Genomic DNA, 22,537 nt, shown 5'->3' on the forward strand with positions numbered 1-22,537 from the left:
CGCCCTTCCACGGAGGTGGAAGGGTCGGTAGCCAACCCGGGAAGAACCAGCAGCAAACCCGGGAAGGGCCGAGAAGACAAAAGAACAGCACAGGGTCCTGTGTCGTTCCTCCGCGAAGAGGGGGAGCAACACATCTCAAGTGGTGACTTAGCTGCTCACCTAACGCCTGCTGGTATTTCCCTGTACTTTTTTAGAGTGTCTAGTGTCACAAAGCTTTATTTAAGTAGAATTTCTAGTATCTGTTGATTGGGAAAAAAATATCAAGTTAAAAATAAAAATTAGAGGCCGGCGCCGCGGCTCACTGGGCTAATCCTCCGCCTAGCGGCGCCGGCACACCGGGTTCTAGTCCCGGTCGGGGCGCCGGATTCTGTCCCGGTTGCCCCTCTTCCAGGCCAGCCCTCTGCTGTGGCCAGGGAGTGCAGTGGAGGATGGCCCAGGTGCTTGGGCCCTGCACCCCATGGGAGACCAGGAAGAGCACCTGGCTCCTGGCTCCTGCCATCGGATCAGCGCGGTGCGCCGGCCGCAGCGCGCCGGCCGCGGCGGCCATTGGAGGGTGAACCAACGGCAAGGGAGGACCTTTCTCTCTGTCTCTCTCTCACTGTCCACTCTGCCTGTCAAAAAAAAAATAATAAAAAAAAAAATAAAAATAAAAATTAGAAACATTGTATTACCTTTGGATCTTAAATATTCATAGTCCAAACATGTAAGCTTGAAAATATGAGTAAGAATACTTTCTCACTTCATGGATAATGCTTAGTGTATGTATAGAAAAATCCTCAGATATCCTTTTTTATTTTTTAAAAATTTTTAAAGATTTTATTCATTTATTTGAGAGGTAGAGTTACAGACAGTAACAGGGAGAGACAGAAAGAGAGAAAGGTCTTCCATCCGTTGGTTCACTCCCAAATGGCCGCATTGGCTGGAGCTGTGCTGATCTGAAGCCAGGAGCTTCTTCCAGTCTCCCACATAGGCGCAGGGGCCCAAGGACTTGGGCCATCCTCTACTGCTTTCCCAGGCCTTAGCAGAGAGCTGGATCGGAAGCAGAGCAGCCAGGACTAGAACCGGCGCCCATATGGGATGCTTGTGCGGCAGGCAGAGAATTAACATACTGTGCCACTGCGCCCTCCTCACCACTCCTTTTTAAAAAGATTTATTTATTTATTTGAAAGTCAGAGTTACACAGAGAGAGAGAGAGAGAGAGAGTCAGGTCTTCCATCCGCTGGTTCACTCCTCAGATGGCCGCAGCGGCTGGAGCTGTGCTGATCCGAATCCAGGAGCCAGGAGCTTCTTCCAGTCTCCCACGTGGGTGCAAATGTCCAAGGACTTGGGTCATCTTCTACTGCTTTCCCAGGCCACAGCAGAGAGCTGGATCGGAAGTGGAGCAGCCAGGACTCAAACCGGCGCCCATATGAGATGCTGGTGCTTCAGGCCAGGGCTTTAACATGCTGCGCTGCAGCACCAGCTCCTTAGACATCCTTTTATAATAACTATCCCACCTCATGCCATGGGTGGGGGTTAGCAATATCCACAGTGGGGAACAGTGCTCTGGCCTTTCCAGACTACTGTTTTCCCTCTGAACAGGCCACAATCTCTTGTGTTTGTGCTTTGTTCCTATGCATTTGCACATTGTTTTTACCTGGAGTTTTTTTTTTTTTTTCTTCTTAACATCTACTCCACAAGAGAAGATAGAACTTAATTGACTGCGAGTGACTGTTCATTGATATTCAACTCAAGCAAACTTTATTGATTGCACAAGTATTTTTTGCATGTGCCTTGTTTATAATAGGCATGGTGGTAGGCATTAGGTGACCAGAATGAACAAAGTCCTCACCTACTTGAGGTTGACAGTAAATAGCTAAACAAACACATAATAGAATTGTAGTTTGTTGGGGCTGGCGCTGTGGCGTAGTAGGTTAATCCTCTGCCTGCGGCATCTGCATCCCATATGGGCGCCAGTTCTAGTCCCGGCTGCTCCTCTTCCAATTCAGCTCTCTGCTATGGCCTGAGAAAGCAGTAGAGGATGGCCCAAGTCCTTGGGCCCCTGCACCCACATGGGAGACTGGGAAGAAGTACCTGGCTCCTGGCTTCGGATTGGCTCAGCTCCGGCCATTGTGGCCATTTGGGGAATGAACCAACAGAAGGAAGATTCTCTCTCTCTGTCTCTCCCTCTCACTGTCTGTAACTCTACCTCTCAAATAAATAAATAAAATCTTTTTTTTTTTTTTTTAAAGAATTGTAGCTGTCCTGAGTGTTTGAAGAAAGAATAGGTTGCAGTGACAAAGGAGCTCCCTAGGGTGATCTAAGGACTCTCTGAGTAGATGGCATTCACAATGAAAAAGAGACAGGCCAAAGTAGGTGTAAAAAGAGTATTTCTGGCAAAAGAAAGGGTGTGAACAAAGGCCCTGAAGTGGCAAAGAATTTGAAACCAAAAGAAGTCCAGTGTATATGTCCTAGAGTTACAAGTTTAGGAGAAATGAGTTTATGGGCAACTTTTGAAGTCATTGGAATGAATGCTGATTGTTTTGAACTGATCTGTGACAAGAAACATTGGCCTAAACCTGCACACAGTCAGAGCTCTGGAAGCTGGGTATAGATAAAGAAACTTGAGGGGCAGTGCTGTGGTATAGTAGGTTAAGCTACACCTGCAGTGCCGGCATCTTTATGGGTGCCAGTTCGAGTTCCAGCTACTCCACTTCCAATCCAATGCCAGGGAAAGTAGCGGCAGATGGCGCAAGTACGTGGGTCCCCACACCCACTTGAGAGGCCTGGAAGAAGCTTCTGGCTCCTGGCTTTGGATCAGCTCAGCTCTGGCCATTGTGGCCATTTTGGGAGTGAAACAGCAGATGGAAGATCTCTCTCTCTGTCTTTCCCCCCACCTCTATCTATAACTCTACCTTTCAAATAAATAAATCTTAGAAATAAAATAAAAAAGAAACTTGAGCAAGTACAGCCAGAGAGAGATAGCTGGAATGCAGGATCATTTATCTTCACAAAAGTGGAGAATTTTTCAAAAAGGAATGCTGCTGAGAAGGGAAGTTAGTTAAACACGGAAGAAATTTTACTTGGAGATGTGATGCTGACAAGACCAGCTCTGGTGGAGCCGGGTAGGGAGGAAGCCAAATCCCCTTGGAGGTGGCTGGTATAGTAACTGCCTAAAGAAGCCCCTCTCTCAGTGGTGCCATTGAGGAAAGCATGTGAGCTCAAGAGAGGCTTTTTAAAGATGGTGATTTAGAGGACTATTTTAAGTTGCTGGGAGTGAGTCGGGAGAGTAGAAATTGCTGCTTCTGGAGATAAGACAACTGGAAGGCTGAAAGTTAAAAGTCAGAGGAGGCAGAAAGGAGAGGATGTGGGAGCTAATAATGAAAATAAGAGGTGATAGGGAGGGAGCCAGGAAGGACCTTGACCAAGTCTTACTTTCTGTGATTTCTCACTGGCATAGTATGACACCTGTCACATTGTAGGCAGAATCAGTGCTTGTTCACTGAGTGAATGTATGAGCCTGCCAGTGAGTGGGATTGTGGGAGAAAGAAAGAAAAGGGAAGAATAGAAGGAACAGCTAGAGTAAGAAGAGACTTCCTGCTGGCAGGATGTGACATCATCTTCTGTTATTTTATTGTAATTGTCACAAAAATGATTGTAGTGCAGAAAAGGCTGTCATATTGTTGGAAACATCCTGCATTTGACTTTGTGAATAACTTCTGCTAATTTCTGCCTTCTAAAGATGACTTTTAAGATATTATACCTATTTTCTGCATTATTTTTTCAGGGAGAATTTCAGTGTAGTTAATGGTTAACTGGTTCTTGTAATTTAAGTTGTGCTTCTTTAAGATTTATTTGTTTGAAAGGCAGAGTTACAGAGAGAGATCTGCTATCTGCTGGTTGACTCCCCAAATGGCCACAACAGCTAGAGCTTGGCCAGTCCAAAGCTAGGAAGCCAGGAGCTTCTTCTGGGTCTCCCATATGGGTGCAGGGACCCAAGCACCTGGGCCATTTTCCACTGCTTTCTTAGGCACGTTAGCACGGAGCTGGATAGAAAGCGGAGCAGCCGGGACTCAAACCAGCACCCATATGGGATGCTGGCACTGCAGGCTGTGGCTTAACTCCCTGTATCACATGCCAGCCCTTTAAATTGTGCCTCTTGATAATTTGATATTATTTTATGAAAGCTTCCTAAGTGCTTTACTTGTGCTTTGACTTCTTGTTTCTCAGTTCTCTACTTTTTATTTTTTAAGATTTATTTGAAAGGCAGAGTGACAGAGAGGGAGAGACAGAGAGAGAGAGCTTTACTCTGCCTTTTCACTTCCCAAGTGGCTGCAACAGCCAGGGCTGTGCCAGGCAGAAGCCAGAAGCTTGCAGCTTCATCTGGGTTTCCCGTATAGTTGGCAGTGGCCCCAATACTTGGGGCATCTTCCACTGACTTCCCAATTGCATTTGCTGGGAGCTGGATTTGAAGCAGAGCAACTGAGACTCGAACCAGCACTGCAGTACAGAACCTGGTGTCGCAGGTGGTGGCTTAACCTGGTGCGCCACAACACCGGCCCCCTTTTTCTACTTCTTATGTTTCAGATCATTTATCTATTTAACGTATTTATTTTGAACAGTTAGTGAGTACTCATGTTTGGGACTTTCAGTGAGGCAGTAATATAGTAGGAACAACGTGAACTTTGGAGCCAGGCAGATCTGGTTTTAAATGACTGCCTGATGGTTCAGTAGCTTCAAAACCTTGGGGAGAGTTGTTTTTTATTTCTTTGTTTGTTTGTTTTTAACTTCTCTGAACTTTTATTTTTTTAGCTTTAAAATTTTTTCTTTTTTTTAAACTTTTTATTTTTGTTTAATGGGCGTAGTTGTTCACTCCCTAAATTTCTTTAATGTTTCTCAGCTTGGACTGAAGTCTGAAGCCAGGAACAGAATTCACGACTCCCTAGTAGGTGGCAGGAACCCAAATTACTAGAGTAATCACTCTGCTTCCCAGGCTTTGCATTAGCAGGAAGCTGGAAGTAGGAGCCAGAGATGGCTATTTGAACCCAGGTACTTCTGATGTATTTACTAAGTGAAATACAGGATCTTAATTGGTATCTTAACTGTTAGGCCAAAGGCCTGCTCAATTTGCTTATCTTTAAAATGAAAATGATAATAATAATGTTTACCTGTCTCCCAGGTGTCTGCCTTACCATACACCTTCCTACCTCCCTTACTTTGCCTACACTTTTTCCCCACTTACTTGGTAGGGGAAAAATATGGGTGTATATTCAATCCATATTTAAGATAAAGTTCAGGCTGAATCTTGTATATGTAACTGTAGTTTTGGCATAGTCACTCCAGGCCTTTTTTCATTGTTTTTATTTTTTTAAAGATTTATTTATTTGAAAGGCAGAGTTACAGAAAGGCAGAGAGAGAGAGAGAGAGAGAGAGAGAGAGAGGTCTTCCATCCACTGGCTCACTCCCAAATGGCCACAACAGCCGGAGCTGCGCCAATCTGCAGTCAGGAGCCTGGAGCTTCCTCTGAGTCTCCCCTGCTGGTGCAGGGGTCCAAGGAGTTGGGCCATTCTCCACTGCTTCCCCAGGCCATAGCAGAGAGCTGGATTGGTGGAGCAGCCAGGACTAGAATCCGCGCCCATATGGGGTGCCGGTACTGCAGGCAGCGGCTTTACCTGCTACGCCATAGCCCGGGCACCACTCCACCTTCTTAATCCATCTCTTCCCACAATACTTTCTCATTAGTCTTATTTGACAGGTGTAATATTCTGCTTGTGAAAGCTACTAGTTGTGCATCTTGTGTTTGTGTTGGCTTCTTACATTGATAACCTTTTTATGAGGGATAGAATATAGAATTTCTTTCAAGTCACCTCATAGACTGAAGTTATTTCTTTTGTATTTTCTGTCATGAGATGTGCTATTTAAAAAGCTTATAAATAAAGGTAATTGAGATACTAAACTGGTAATGGATACATGGGATGTTTTTATTCATTCTGTAAATATCTTTTGAATATATGTGTATTGTATTAGAAAACATGCTACAATATTTTTCAGCTCCTCTTGTTAATAGATAGAATCTATTTCCTCCCACTTTTCATCTACTAGCCTTATGACTTTTTTTTTTTTTTTTTGGACAGGCAGAGTTAGACAGTGAGAGAGAGAGACAGAGAGAAAGGTCTTCCTTCTGTTGGTTCAACCCCCAAATGGCTGCTATGGCCGGCACGCTGTGCCTATCCAAAGCCAGGAGCCAGGTGCTTCCTCTTGGTCTCCCATGCGGGTGCAGGGCCCAAGCACTTGGGCCAAACTCCACTGCCTTCCCAGGCCACAGCAGAGAGCTGGACTGGAAGAGGAGCAACCAGGACAGAATCCGGTGCCCCAACTGGGACTAGAACCTGAGGTGCCGGCGCCACAGGCGGAGGATTAGCCAAGTGAGCCATGCCACTGGCCCGTGACTTGCTTTTACCAATAGAGTAATGTGCAGGATCTGGATCCTAGGCCTTGAGAGGCCTTGCAGCTTCCCCTTTGCCATTTGGAATACTCCAGCCACTGTCTAATGGAGTCTAGGCTGTATGATGAATGGCTAGAGCTCACAAGTGGAGAGAGGTCCAGCCAGCAGCCAGGAGCAGTGCTGCAGATATATAAGCGACACCTCCATGGACTCTTCAGCCACAGCCACCCTACAGATGGATGGCTATGCCACATGAATGATTCCAGGCAGAACTAGAATAAGAACCTCCCAGCCAAGCCCAGCCAACCCATACACTTATGAAAAGTATTAACTCATTGTTGTTTTAAGCTACTGAGTAAAAATGGTTCTACTTTTAACTTCTTTTATGGAGAAGTCTGTAGTAGACTAAGAAGTTGCAGAGCTTATAGGTCTGTTCTGCCTCCATCTGTCATTGTTACAGTTCTCTATTAATAGTGTACCTAAGTGACACAGGGTACATATGGTAATTAAAGGGATGGAGTTGGAAGCTAGCTTTTAAAAGTGTTCTGTGCAAGCTGTTTTCTGTCCCTAATCTATTTAATGCATGGAGAGCCAAAATTCTCCAAGTGCCACTCAGGAAATGGCAGAGTCAAGACCAGAGGCCAAAATTCCTAGCTTTACTGCTTTTTTGATCACATCAAGAGATTTTTTTTAAAGATTTATTTATTTGAAGGCAAAGTTACAGAAAGGGAGAGGCAAAGAGAAAGAAGTCTTCCATCTGCTGGTTCACTCCCGAAATGGCCACAACAGCCAGAGCTGGGCTGATCTGAAGCCAGGAACCAGGAGCTTCATCTGGGTCTCCTTTATGGGTGCAGGGGCACTTGGACCATCTTTTGCTGCTTTCCCAGGCCCATTAGCAGGGAGCTGGATTGGAAGTGGAGCAACCGAGGCTTTAACTGGTACTCATGGGATGTCTGTGCTGCAGACTGCAGTTTAGCCCACTTTGCCACAGTACTGCCCACACATCAGGGTTCTTTTCATCATTCTTGTTGAAGCTGTGGTTTTTAACGTCTTCCTGTTGGCCTTCAGCGGAGTTGGGTTATGGTTTTGGTAAAAGTTCCTCTGTTAATTTCTACTTCCCAAGGTGCTGTAAAAAAGAATGACTGGGCCTATCATCTTGACCTTTTATTGTTTCGCTTCTGTAGACCAAGATGCTGTGACAGGACAGGGTTGAGATATTTGGAACCTAACCACTGTAGTGAGCAGAAGGCATTGATGTTGGGGAATGGGAGGGCCTACTTCAGTTGGGCATTTTTTCAGAAATACCTGTAATATGTCCCTTTCCACTGGTAACTGATAGAGTGACATTCTAAGCTGTTCTGTGGTGTTCACTGTGAGAGCTTGCTAAAGGAGAAAACTTACCCTGATACACAAAGGAGAAGAAAAGTTGCTTTTGTATTTGAACTTGATCTACCATTTCTTCTATGACATTTTTATGTTTCTTTTATTATTTTGGGAAATGTGTGAAAGTTGAACTTTACTTTGGTTTAGAAATAGTGTTACATGCTGAGTAATTTCTGATATCACACTGCTGTAAGTTAATCCTGTATCTCGTCAGTTTCTCGGATGACCGTTACAGAACCAACTGTGGGGATTTTAACCAGGCCCTACAGCTGTCCCGTAAGCTTGCTGAGGGCAGAGACCAAGTCCTCTTTATTCTTTTATGCCAGTGCCTTTCATTATGTCTTTTTTTTTTAATGACTCCCATGAATGAGCTTTTTTTTTGTTCATTTTTTAAAAAAGATTTAGTTTATTTATTTGGAAACCAGACTTACATAGATACACAGAGGCAGAGAGAGAGAGGTCTTCCATCTGTTGGTTCACTCCCCAATATTTCAGGCATGGAAAGCCAAGACACTCTGGCAAAAAAAAAAAAAAAAAAAAAAAAAAAAAAAAAAAAAAAAAAAAAAAAAACCCCAAAACAAAACCAAAACCTAAATGAAAGATCTCTGTGAGTGAAATCCCAGTGGAAAGAACAGATCTTCAAAGAAGGAGGTACCTTTCTCTGAAGGGAGGAGAGAACCTCCACTTTGACTATGACCTTGTCTAAATAAGATAAGAGTCGGAGAACTCAAGGGGCTTCCATAGCCTTGGAAACTCAAGACTGGAGCATAGGGAGATTACTGATGCCATAAACAGGAGTGTCAATTTGTAAAGTCAACAACAGGAGTCACTGTGCACTTACTCCTCATGTAGGATCTCTGTCCTTAATGTGCTGTACATTGAGATTTAATGCTATAACGAGTACTCAAACAGTATTTTTCACTTTGTGTTTCTATGTGGGTGCAAACTGTTGAAATCTTTACTTAATGTATACTAAACTGATCTTCTGTATATATAGAAAATTGAAAATGAATCTTGATATGAATGGAAGGGGAGAGAGAACAGGAAATGGGAGGGTTGCGGGTGGGAGGGAAGTCATGGCGGGGGGAGCCAATGTAGTCCATAAGCTGTACTTTGGAAATCTATATTCATTAAATAAAAGTTAAAAAAAAAAGTTGCTGCTTGGAACACCCACATCTCTTATTGGAGTGCCTGGGTTCGAGTCCTGGCTCTGCTTTAGATTCTAGCTTACTGATAATGCCTACTGTGGGAGGTAGCAGGCAATGACTCAGGTACTTGGGTTCCTGCCACCCACTTGGGAGGCCTGAACTGAGTTCTTGGCTTCTGGCATTAGCTTTGCCCGGCCCCAGCTGTTGTGGTGGGCATTTGTGGAATGAACCGACAAATGGGATATCTCTTTCTCTTCCTCTCTTTCAAATAAATAATAAATAAGTAAATAAAATTTTTCATAGTGGATAGTTGAACAAAGAAAATCTTCGCTAGTGTTTACTTAAGGAATGGAGACTTTGCTTTCTTGCTTGTTGCCTCATAACATGAGACAACGTCCTAAGCACAAAGTCTGACCTTCTTTCTCTAAATCAGAACAGAAATGGTCCAGACTTCTAATACTGAGGGTTTGCAAATGAGGAAAGGAAACTCACTTCCCATGCAGTGATATTACTTACTTGGGATATTACTTACCCTTACTTCACTCAGTTTCTTCATTTATAAAATAGGGAGTTTAAAACTTCCTTTATGGAATTGGTTGAGGAATTAGAAGTAGTATATATAGTCACTTAGTACAGCACCTGACACCTAGTGTAGAAGCTAGATGCTTTAAAATGGCTTTATTATTATTGGCTAGTATTGTTGCTTTTAGACCTTTCAAAGGAGTAAGACATGAAATTCTCATTGAGGATAGAAGAGCTGTTTAGGGGAAGAAGTAATGTATCAGTTATCTACCACTGTATAGCAAACCACTGTAAACTTAGTGGCCTAAAACAATATTGAAATACTGTTTTTTTGTGATCCTGTTATTTGGCTAGTTAGTGGTTTGTGTGCTTAATTCCTTGAATTTATTTGTGCAGCTGTGATGAATGTAAGGGCTAGATATTCCAGGTGGCTTCACATACGTGTCTGGTAGTTGCTGCTGGCTGTTGGTTGGAGCATGTTGGTTTTCCTCCACATGACCTCTCTTGTTCCAGTTCTAGACCTTTTAGTATTGCCATCCCAGGCAGTATTTCAAGTATATCAAGCCTCTGCTTGCTTTTACAGTTGCTGAATTACCCACTGGCCAAAGCAGTTCACAGGGCCAAGCTCAGAGAGTCACTGTAGGAGGGGACAGGAGAAGAGTAGCAAAGAATTTGTGGCCATTTTTAATCTACTATAGCCTGATGATTGATCTACTTGTTGGGCTGTCGATTCTCGAGTTTCCCATATCATTGATACTTTCCTTAGTCCAATGTAATAGCTGATTAAGGATCTGGAGTTTCTCTTTGGAATGAATATTGGAATGAAGGATAATAGCTGTTTTATGTATTTGAATAACTACCTGGGTAAAAGGGCCTAAACAGATATCCCCTTAGTTAAGAAAGGATTGTTCTTTGAGGTAGTGAGTCTTGTTGAATGCCATTGCTTCCCACCCCCTGCATGACTAGAAGCAAATAGAAGGTAGATAGCCATATGCCAGGCTTTGAAGGAGGATTTTCCTCATTTGATGTCTTCATTTAAATGATTCCTAGTGATTAACAGAATCTGTGATTCTGTGACTTGGTGGCAATGGGGTGTTGTCAGGAGGTAGAGAAACACAGAACCCTAAATTTGCTTGATTTGTGAGACAGAGTTACAAGAGAACCTTTTTAAAAGATTTCTGTATTTATTTATTTTCATTTTGTCTAATAGGTGGTGGGGGAGAGAGATTGAGAGTTTGAGATCAACTGCTCCTACATACATTGTTCACTCCCCAAATGCCTGTAACAACTTGTAAGCCAGAAGCCCAGTTTGAATCTACTGCATGGGTGACAGGGACCCAAGTGTTTGAGCCATCATTGCTGTCTCCCAAGGTGTGCATTAGTAGGGAGGTGAAATTGGGAGTGGAGCCAGGATTTGCACTCAGGCACTCCAATATAAAACCTTTTAAAGTTGAGATTTACTGTTATTGTGAAGAATACTTCAATTTCATTCAATATGAAGGAGTTGCTGTATCATGAATAAAGGTTTCCTATGTGTCTTCTTGTTTTAGAATGAAAGATATTATCATGGCTTTAGAAGGAATTGGAGTAAGATACAAATGTGTTCAATTGTTCCTGCAGCTGTAGGTTAACTAAGCAGCTTGTACAGTTTGTCTAATTAGAAAAAAATTGGTAGTGTTTATGTATCATGTGTTTTGCCATACACAAACATGATTTTGAAATCTGATTTTTTCAAAACACTAGGCCCAAATGATGTGTTTGTCAGCTGAGAATACTGTTTCAATAGCTGGTCAGAATAATGTTGCTTTCTTTTTTGTCTCTCTCTTTTCTTTGCTTGGGAAGGTAGGGGCAGGGACTTCATCTCACTCCACTGTAATGTTGCTGAGCAAGAATTGTGATGCAGGTACAACCTTTGACTTTGGTTGATGTGACCACACTGGACACTTTGGTCCACCTTGTTTCTCTGGAGTCTGCTCCATTTGTAGTACTTGATTTTTTAGAAGACTGAGGGAAGCAGTAAGCTGCAAGCCTACCATAGTTTAGACAGAGTGGTGGTCAACTTTGGTGAGAGGCAAAATTTAAGCTACAAATAAATATGCTAGTGAAAGCAGAAGATTGCTGTCCTGCCTGGTGTATTCCCAAGCTGGAAAGGTGTGAAAAGCATCAGCCTACCAACTGTGTAGCTTTGGGCTTCAGTGTTCTTCAAGATAAAAATAATAATTATGTTAGTCCAATATGGTTGCCAAGCATTCCAGTTTCTCACTTCGCTTGTGATTCTAAACAGTTCTGTAGCGTGAATTGCTTTGTCTTTGATTTACTGTTTCATAACATTTGAGTGTTGTGTTATTTGTGCTGATTTGTCATTCTCGTCCTCTTATTTTTCAGAATGGACTGCTGAATTATGAAGTATTTCAAACCCAGTAGTAGAAGAACATCACTCTGCCACTCACTCCTTTATCTCCTGCTAGTTATTTAAATTGGACTTTTAATATCCTTCCAGCTGCTCTTCAGACACACATGGTGCATTGTTGCCATTCCCCAGATTGCATCTTTGAAACACAGGCTCTTAGTAACCTTCAGCAAACAAAGAGGCAGCTTCCCAGATACGGGTACTGGGAGGGAGTCATCCTGACTGCCCTCTAGCCTTTGCTGGATCTGGATTTGAATTCCACCATGGAGCCTCGCATGGAGTCCTGCCTGGCACAGGTGTTGCAAAAGGATGTGGGGAAACGACTGCAGGTTGGCCAAGAACTTATAGACTATTTCTCAGATAAACAGAAGTCTGCCGACCTTGAGCATGACCAGACCATGTTAGATAAGCTTGTGGATGGACTTGCTACCTCTTGGGTGAACTCTAGCAATTACAAGGTAAGTTGAGTTGCCTTGTTAAATCAAAATTGGTCCTTAAAAAATCCTTCATGAGCAATCAGCGTGATTCCTTGGCTTCCATTAATTTACTTTTTTGGCTCATGGCTCTTAGATATTTTATTCTAGAGCACGTGGAGTTTTCTTTGATTTTTATTCAAGATAAAAAAAAAATCCGTATCTTTATGCACTTTGGAATGCCAAGTGAACATCTGGGTGAGGAGAAGCCTGTATGCTGGAAAGTTTACAAGCATTTGCAGCCTTGAAGTTCATGTTTGTGGTGTGTCTTGCAGTGAGTGGGTCATGAGACCTTGATAAGTGGCTGTTCATGAATAACAAGTGCCTTGACTAATTTTCTCTGCGGGATTGCATTGGCAATGGGATGTGCAGAGTGTTCTGCCTTCAGCTTACTGCTCTGAGGTCAGCTCAGCCAGCTGGCCAGAGATAGCATGAGTTGTCAAGGACTCTTCTCTGACTGTGGTCAGTGGCATAGAGGAGATCTTTTGGGTTCTAGAGATTAAGGCTCTTCGTGCACCCTTGGTGGGAAGTGTGAGTTGAAGGGGTCAGGGTTCTGTGGCCTAAATGAGTTGTGAAGATTGACCATTTTACCATTCAAAGACTGTGTGGGTCTTCAAGTGCTGAGGAAGTATCATTCTCTTTCTCTGCATACTTCCTTGTCCCTTTTACTTTGTCAGGAGGATGGTTGCTGTGGATCAAGGTTGAACTGGAAGGAACTGTGGGCTGTGTGTGTACCTACTGATAGTTGCTGTGGACATTGTCAGGGGGCTTACAGGAGCAGAGTTTTTGGTGCTTTCTCATTGATTCAGTCTTCTGAGATTGGTTTGGACTTGGAAAGTGGTGCTTACAGGATTCCCTTATTTGCTATAGTGTAAGCTCTATTTTCCAGATATATTAAACCTCAGCCTCTCATCTAAGGGCAATCAGGCTTTATACTTTAAGGGTGTTGCCTAAGGCCCTAATATTTCACTTACAGTGGGATATAGAATTTATCCTTATCTGTCTTTGGAAACTGAGCTTATATTCTATTTATTTTACTTATTTATTTATTTTTTTTTTATTTTTGACAGACAGAGTGGACAGTGAGAGAGAGAGACAGAGAGAAAGGTCTTCCTTTTGCCGTTGGTTCACCCTCCAATGGCCGCCGCGGCCGGCGCACTGCGGCCGGCGCATCGTGCTGATCAGAAGCCAGGAGCCAGGTGCTTCTCCTGGTCTCCCCTGCGGGTGCAGGGCCCAAAGACTTGGGCCTTCCTCTCTGCACTCCAGGGCCACAGCAGAGAGCTGGCCTGGAAGAGGGGCAACCGGGACAGAATCCGACGCCCTGACCGGGACTAGAACCCGGTGTGCCGGCGCCGCCGCAAAGCAGAGGATTAGCCTATTGAGCCGTGGCGCCAGCCAATTCTATTTCATTCATATATTTATTCAGTTAGTTTAAGTTAACAAATGCTTCTTTATGTTAACAAATTGCTGGATGGTAGGAGTGTTAAAGGGATGAAAGGTGATAAGAGAGCGAGTGTAGCCATTACTTTTTTTTTTTTTTTTGACAGAGTGGACAGAGAGAGAGAGAGAGAGACAGAGAGAAAGGTCTTCCTTTACCGTTGGTTCACTCTCCAATGGCCGCCGCGGCCTGCGCACCGCGCTGATCTGAAGCCAGGAGCCAGGTGCTTCTCCTGGTCTCCCATGCAGGTGCAGGGCCCAAGCACTTGGGCCATCCTCCACTGCCCTCCCTGGCCACAGCAGAGAGTTGGCCTGGAAGAGGGGCAACCGGGACAGAATCTGGTGCCCCGACCAGGACTAGAACCCGGTGTGCCGGCGCCGCAAGGCAGAGAATTAGCCTATTGAGCCGTGGCGCCGCTGCCATTACATTTTTGAGGGCTGTGAAGTCACCTTGTCTGTGTTTGAATCACACCCCTACTACTTTTTCCATGTGGGTATTAAGATGTTTCTGGCTGACAATAACTGAAAGCAGATTCAGTTGACTTAAAGTTACTATGAGGACAGTTTCTCGGATAAGTCCAGTAGTAGTTAAGGCCATGACCAAGAAGAAGAGCATCTTCTTGTATCTTTTACTTGTATCTTGTATCTTCCCAGCAGACTTCTAAATACATCACATTGGCCAGAGTAAGTTTGGATGTCTGTTCTAGCACAGCGGGAAGATGGAATGGGTAGCTGTAATTGCTTTCATCATGCTTAGTCTACTTCAACCATAATCTTAAGGAGGGGTCCAGTCTCTCCCGAGTGAAGCATCTGGCCACGTGAAGGGCAGGTGGATATTAGAACAGGAAGGAGAAAGTTGGAGATGGGACCAGGTTAACATGGATGTTAAATTAATGAGTCTGCCACACTGCATGAGCTAGCCTTGGTTTCCCCAAGTGAGAGTATATAAAGTTACCACACGTCTGTTACATAGTAAGCACTCAGATGTTAGTGGCTGTTATTAACACATTCTTCCTGTCTTCCAGGAGCTCATAGTCAGGTATGGGGGACTAATAAATAGGCAGATGATCACATTGCAATATGATGTGTGCAGTAATAGAAATGCAGAGTCCTGTAGGAATACAGAATGAGAAAGAAGTAACACTGCCTAGAGGAATTCATGATTTTGAAGATTGGGTAGTTTTTCCAGAATAGCATCTGCAGGGTCACAGAGGAGGGAAAGGTTGACACTTGATCCTTCGTGAAGTAATTCCTAAGCAGAGACAGAGATGTGAAGGAGTATGAGGAAGACAGGGTTTGCTAACAACTTGCCTGTAATCATGGACAGTTCAGTTAACCTGTTTGTGCAGTGCAGATGTTAGACTAGGTAATTGCTTGGGAATCCTCAGGTTCTCCAGTATCACTCAATACAGAGAGGCCATGTGTTGTGGTTCTGAGCTTACACAGAACTGACCAGCCCCTGGTGTAAGTTCTCTTAAGTGTTGGGATGGTCTGCTGTGTTCACAGCAGGAACCTAGAGCCAAGAGCATAGTATTTGCTTAACAAGCATAGTGAACTCAGAACTTAGACTACTTGGCTAGTGTTGCTGTTTACTTTGCTGAAATCTGGAAGCTTATCTTTTCACACTTTCCCCCTTTTCAAAATTTTTATTTATTTGAAGGGTGGAGTGACAGAGGTCTGTCTGTCTATCTATATATCTTTCACCCATTGGTTCACTCTCCAAATGCCCACAACAGCTGGAACTGGGCCAGGCTGAAGCAGGAGTCTGAACAGGGACCCAGCTACTTGAGCCATCACCTGCTGCCTTCTACATTATGTATGGGAATGAAGCTGAATCAAAGAGGAGTGGATACTCCAACCCAGGCACTCCAATATGGGATGTGGGTATCCTAGGTAGCATTTAACCACTGAGCCAAATGTCTGCCCCTCCATCTCCACCCCTATTTTTATTAATCATTGAACAAGATTTCTCATCAGAGTCTAAGGTATATTTTATTTGACCTTTGTTTATATAGTATGGATTGAAGGGATTAATTTTATATTAATAAAGTTTTGGAGCTGGGCTTTTTTAATTCATTCTCTCTCTCTCTCTCTCTCTCTCTCTCTCTCTCTCTCTCTCTCTCTCTTTAATGATTAAGGACTAATGAGGTAATAAGAGGAGAAAGGGGAGGGAGTAGTTCTGGCCTTCCAAAACAATGATGCTGGTGTTACTTCTTTTCTTAGCAGAAAGGTAGATGAATGCTAGCACAATGTCTTAGTTTGAAATATTTGGCTGATGTGTGAATAACTGTACCTTTGAGTATTTCTTAATAGGTAGACAATTTGGATGTGGTATTAATTGCAGTTTAATAGCTGCCATTCATTTCTTACTATGTGTGAAGCATTTTATTTGTCTTACCTCATTTACTCTGTGCAACATCCCTGTAGGGTAGAGGATGGTATCCTAATTTTACACATGAGGTAACCAAGCCCCAGAAATACAAGGTAATTTCTGCTGGTGATCATGCAAATGGGATTTAAATACAGGTCTCTCTAATTCTTTAGTCAGTGTTCCTTTTATAAGAACAGGAGTCTGCAAACTTCTTTAAGGCCAGACAGTAAATACCTGTATTTTAGGCTTCATTTCCCATATGGTCTTCCTGAAATATTCAGCTAGTCTGGGCCATTGTATTGCAAAAGCAGCCACAGTTAATACATGAGTGAATGGGCTTGGCTGTGTTCCAGTAATTCTGGACTTACATAAATGGGATAAGGGCTGCTTTGACTCTTGGACTATGGTTTGCCTACCTCTGCAGAAGCTCATTGAGTACCTACTATATAACATGTAGGTAACACTTTTTTCTCAATGATGGGAACCATTGGGAATTCATCTGGGAGAAGAGTAGTAAGGTGGTTCTTGTACCATGTAGCGCTGAGGGCTGTGCAGTTGGTGTCCTCTATGAGCCATGTGGTTGTTCTTGTCAGTGTTCACTGTGCAATGCAAGATACTGATATTTGCATAGTGTTTACACTGTTATTTTAAGTCATCCAGAGATGATTTAGACCATTCTATGTATGAGCCCTGAGCATCTGCAGATTTTGATGTTTGCTGGGGTCCTGGACTCAGTCCCCCTTGGGTGTTGAGGGATGAGGAATGGGAGGGAGCATTAGTTTATATTAAATAGAGTACGATTTGTTTGGACCACCTTTAAAATTTTTTTTAAATCTGTTTCTTTAAAGATTTATTTTTATTTGAAAGGCAGAGTGGGAGAGAGAGAGACAGGGAGAGAGATATCTTCCATCTACTGGGGTTTACTCCCAAAATTGTTGAAACTGCTGGGGCTGGGCCATGCTGAAACCAGGAACCAGGCGCTTCAACCAGTTCTCCCATGTGGGTGTCAGGCTTGGGCTGTCTTCCATTGCCTTTCCAGGCACATTAGCAGGGAGCTGGATTGGAAGTGGAATGGCCAGGACTCTAACTGGTGCTCATATGAGATGCCACTGTTGCAGGCAGTGGCTTAACCCACTGTGTCCCAAGGTCGGCCATTATACTCACTGATGTTAGTTTGAATTCTGTTAGCCTACCACCGATCAGCTACAATGAGCTGGCTTTGGACTTCTGGGCTAGCATACGTCATCTTGAAGGTTAACTGGTTATTGAAATAATTATAAATCCAGAATACTACTAGGGATACATTGCAGGAGTGCTGTTCCATCTGGAGGGACTTGTGAAGTGACCTGGAGGGAAAGAGGAAACTCAGTTCACAAGCCTTCTCTTCTAGATTACTCATGTGTTAAAAATAAAAACAAGCCTAAGTTGTAAATATGGTTGTTCTCATGGACCTGATCTCCTTTCCTGTTTGTCTTGGTTCAAACCTGAAGCAAGGAGGGGATAGAGGGGTAGATTCCTGCATGTATCATCCACCATTCTGTGGAAGGATGACCCAAGAGTGATGTGTCCTGGATGGGGGTTCCCTGGCTCTGGCCATTGGAGACAGTAAAGGGGTTCAGGTTATGCAGCTCTCCCAGGTTCTCGACAGCTCTTCACTCTGCTGAGCACTGCAGTACCACACTGCCTGGCACCCTCACCAGCCCAAGCAGTTGCACCTTTAGTGGGCACAGTGGAAACAGCTTCCTGGAGGACCTGCTGCACTTATGAATGTGGTCCCACAGTCCTCCAGAGTTTCAAATCCGGAATTCTTTGAGAGTCAAGAGTTTTTCAAAGCTTTTGTCATTTGCCCTGAGGTCACCTGAGATGAGATGACTTACAGTGTTTGTTTACCTGCTTAGGCATGTTTCATTGCAAAAATATTAAGATGTTTGACTATGGGTTTATTGCCCCAAATTCATTCAAGGAGTTATTACATATACTGTATGCACTATTTTACCTTCTTGAAACCTCAGAAATTCTGTGTTCTAGATCACATCTGGTCTGTGGAGTTTTAGATTAGCAATTGTGGACCTGTGTTTAACATTGTAAATGAATAATGATAGCCCAGGACTATGACACATTTACTGTGAACCAGAAATTACATTAAGTATGTTTTCCTTTTTTAATAATTGCTTATAATTACTCTGTGGGGTCGATATTGTTATTCCCATTTTATAGATTATGCTCAAAGAAGTCATGTAACTTGTTCAAGGTGACAGAGCTACTAATTAAGGTTTCTGGAACTTGAACTCATTAAATGCTTATGATATAATAGATGCTGCACTGGGAGCTGGGTGTAGACAGCGGGGCAAGGTCCTACCCTCACACTGCCTGGCCAGGTCTGTCCAACCTGGTATTTGTGAACTTCAATCCTATGCACCTTTGTCTCAAGGCTGTGCTGCATTGTGTTTGAAATGTAGGATCCCTGTTAGCTAGCACTTCCTGTGTCTCTGCTGTAGGGATCTGTATAGTCTGACTGGGCAGATGGGGAGGGCATAGGAGAGCACAGTGTGTGATTGCACAGTGTGGGATAATGAAATAATTCAATGCTAAATGGTATTGTAAGAATGTACATAAGGGTACTTCAGAAAGTTTGTGGAAAAATGAAATGAAAGGTAAGTTTATTTTTGTGTGAAAGTTTTTGAAATCCATGCATTGTTTTTTCTCAGCGCACCTTTTCCATCCAGTTTCAAAGTGCCTTCTTATGGAAGTTGTAGTGTAGAAAAGGAAAAAAAAATAGGTATGCTTAGTTGGAGAGACATTATAACAGAGAGGTGGAATTAAATGGGGCCGTGAAGAATCAAAAGGAGTTGCAAAGGGTTCTCAGAGCCTCCCTTTCTGGGCAGCCCTGTTTCTGGGGGCAGTGTTCCCCCTGGATCAAGTGTGTTTATGGCAGGAGGGGAATGTGTTGCCAGATAAGGGGCGGTCCTTTCATTTTTCTCTCCTATCTCCAGAATCTTGGCTCTCATTGAGGTTTGTATTCCCCCTCTGTGTCCTTGAGAGGAGAGCCAGAAAAGATTATTGGATTCAGATTAAGTGACTTGTTTCCTTTTCTGGCAGTCTGCTCAGTGCTGCCACCAGGTGATGCGTCCCTTCAGAGGTTTCCTTCTTCCCAAGCTTTCCTTGTAGTGTGGTCCTGGTGGCTGGCTGCAGGAGCTGAATTTCTCTGGTGTTGTGTAGAGAAGCTGTAGTGAGCTGCCTTAAGCACAACAAAGAACTGCAGGAAAGATAACTTAGGTAGATTGCCAAGTGAAAATGGTGTCCCTGCTGTGTGTAATTAATGTCATTTCTTCCTAAATATGCATTTACACGTGAGCAAGGGCAACACGTGAACAAGGGCAAATGTGGGAGATAATTCAGATTTGAGTGTGAAACGTCTGGATTCATCATGGCTCCACCACTTAAATCTGTGAGCAGGCCCTTTTCTCTCCCTGAACGTATTTCCTCATCTGTAGAATGAGTCTGAAAACACCTGCTGCGTGAAGACTGTGTGATGGTGCTTACTGCATGAGGACTGAGCTGAGCCAGTGGACATAGGGTGTGACAGCACTGTGTGTGTGTGTGTGTGTGTGTGTGTTTTAAGATTTATTTTATTTAATTGAAAGACAGAGTTACACGGAGAGGTAGAGACAGAGAGAGAGAGGTCCTCCATTTGCTGGTTCACTCCCCAGATGGCCACAAGGGCCCGAGCTGTGCTGATCCGAAGCCAAGAGCCAGGAGTTTTCTCTGGGTCTCCCATGCGGGTGCAGGAGCCCAAGGACTTGGACAATCTTCTACTGCTATCCCAGGCCACAGCAGAGAGCTGGGTCGGAAGTGGAGCAGCCGGGACTAGAACTGGCGCCCATATGGGATGCCAGCCCTTCAGGCCATGACTTTAACCTGCTGTGCCGCAGCACTGGCCCCAGCATTGTGTTTTGTATGTAGCATAAGGTCAGTAAAAGGAGGCTGATGAAGACATCATGTAGTTAGTGAATCAGGCCAAATGATAATAGGATCTGTAGAAAGTTAAATGACTCAGGACTGATGTTGTATGTCTGCCTGTATCCCTGCCAACTAGCCTATGCCCTGGGACAGAGTCCTGAGATCTTTTGTAAGGAGGTATGAATCTGTAAGTTCAGTGTTGATAAGGAAGTCCCTGAGCCAGAATAGCAGCTGGCCAGTGCAGGGTGAGTTTAAAACTGGCTCGTGTAAGTTCATTGATTTTGGACTCCTGTTTTATTAGGATTTCACTGGTTCTGTTTATTTATTTTATTTATTTTATTATTTTTTTATTTTTTTTATTTTTTATTTTTTTTTTGACAGGCAGAGTGGACAGTGAGAGAGAGAGACAGAGAGAAAGGTCTTCCTTTGCCGTTGGTTCACCCTCCAATGGCCGCCGCGGCCGGCGCGCTGCGGCCGGCGCACCGCGCTGATCCGATGGCAGGAGCCAGGAGCCAGGTGCTTTTCCTGGTCTCCCATGGGGTGCAGGGCCCAAGCACCTGGGCCATCCTCCACTGCACTCCCTGGCCACAGCAGAGGGCTGGCCTGGAAGAGGGGCAACCGGGACAGAATCCGGCGCCCCGACCGGGACTAGAACCTGGTGTGCCGGCGCCGCTAGGCGGAGGATTAGCCTATTGAGCCGCGGCGCCGGCTGGTTCTGTTTACTTTTAACATATATACTTGGCCTTGTTTCAGAAAACTGAAATTTAAATAAGAGTATAGATAATAGAAGAAATCTAATTTGAATGTCAGAGCAAACAGAATAAGAAACAGCTGGGGTGAGATCATGGGCGCAACCGTGAAGCTGAGTACGTGACAGCTTATGTTTATTAACAACTGACGTTTATTATGCACTTACAATGTGCCAGACACTGTTGAGTGCCTTGGCTGCAAAGCTCATGTAATCATGGTACATGTATGTGACGAGACCTGTGATTATTCCCATTCACCCGGGGAAGCTGCCTAAGAAAAGTGAAGGAACTTGCCCAAGTTATATGACTAGAAAGTGTCAGAGGTAGGATTTTAATCTGGACAGTCTGACTGTAGAGGCCACCTCTGAAGCAATATACAAAACTTTCTTTATACTTGTTCAGTATATTTGTTCATGTACGGGAGCATAAAGAAAAGGGTACAGATAGTACTGCACAATAACAATTTAGAAGACTGATTTCTGAGAGAAGCAACTCATTTGTACTTTAATAAACAAAAATAATTCAAGAGTAATGTATTTAAAATAGTTATTTGATCCTAGCTGGATCATGAACATAGTACTTTTTCAGCTTTTTCTTTTGGGAAATATTTAAACCTACAGGAAAATTTCAAAAAGCAGTGCAAAGAATTTTCATGTGTGTTTCACCTAGATCCTAGTGTTAACTCTTTACCAGGATTGTTTTAGCAGTTCTCCTTTATGCGTATTTCTGTTTCTGAACTGTGTGGGAGTAAATTGTAGATATGGTGCTCCATTGCTCCTAAATACTTGTGTGTACTTCCAAAATAAGGACATTCATTTATGTAATTAAGTCAGGACTGATAGACTGTTAATACTAATCTTCCTAATCTGTAAGTCTTATTCAGATTTCACTTCTTGTTCAAACTTAACTTTATAACAAAATTAAGAAATGACTTTTCATGGTGCATTCCAGGAGCACCTGTTACATTAGGTTTCATGTCTGCAAGCCCCACTTACTTTGTAATAGTCGCTCTTTAGTCCTTCCTGACTTAATACTGTTGAAGAGTACAGGCTGCTTACTCTGAATAGCCCTGCAGTTTGAGCTTGTTTGACAGTTACTCCTGGTTAGATGAAGTTTGTGCCTTTATGGCAGGAATACCACGGAAGTGATGTTGTGTCCTTCTCAATGCTTCATGTCAGAAAGCCCATGGTAGCCCCTTGTCCTACTTGATGAAAGAAGTGTTTGTTGGGGTTCTTTAAAAAGTTACTGTTTTTCGTTTTATAACTAATAAGTATCTTGGGAAGAGGGGATAATTTGAGACTACATAAATATCTCATTTTTCATTAAACTTTCACCTGCTGATTTTAGCATCTGTTGATAATTCTTGCCTAAAATATTACTACGCTGGGATTTTCTAGTTCCACCTTTTCTTCTTTATTAGTTGGCTCCATGTGTTTTTGAAATGTGTAGCCTATGTCTCTGTATTTAGAAGGAGTGAAGTGTGTCTTTTGATAGTTATCCTTCAAAGGAACTATTGTGAAAGGAGAAAAAGTGTTTAAAATGAATCTTAAAGGAATTTACTTTCATAAGTTATTTAAGGCATCTTAATTGTGTCTGGGTTTTCTTAGTATTTAGAGTATGGTCATCTGTAAAGTTTCATAGATAATACAAGAAGACACAT

At 43.3% G+C, this 22,537-nt stretch overlaps 1 protein-coding gene across 49 annotated transcripts in view; it reads left to right on the forward strand.

Moving 5' to 3' along the window:
* CLASP1 (cytoplasmic linker associated protein 1) overlaps positions 1-22,537 on the forward strand; it is a 295,826-nt gene that overhangs the window by 30,229 nt on the left and 243,060 nt on the right. For all 49 annotated transcript variants that reach the window (XM_051838605.2, XM_051838621.2, XM_051838622.2 and 46 more), the window contains exon 2: positions 11,863-12,345. In XM_051838605.2, the coding sequence (XP_051694565.1) occupies positions 12,151-12,345 (195 nt within the window). In that variant the 5' untranslated portion in view covers positions 11,863-12,150. The remainder of the gene's footprint in view (positions 1-11,862; positions 12,346-22,537) is intronic.

This window comes from Oryctolagus cuniculus, chromosome 3 (genome assembly GCF_964237555.1).
Source record: "Oryctolagus cuniculus chromosome 3, mOryCun1.1, whole genome shotgun sequence".
NCBI lineage: Eukaryota > Metazoa > Chordata > Mammalia > Lagomorpha > Leporidae > Oryctolagus > Oryctolagus cuniculus.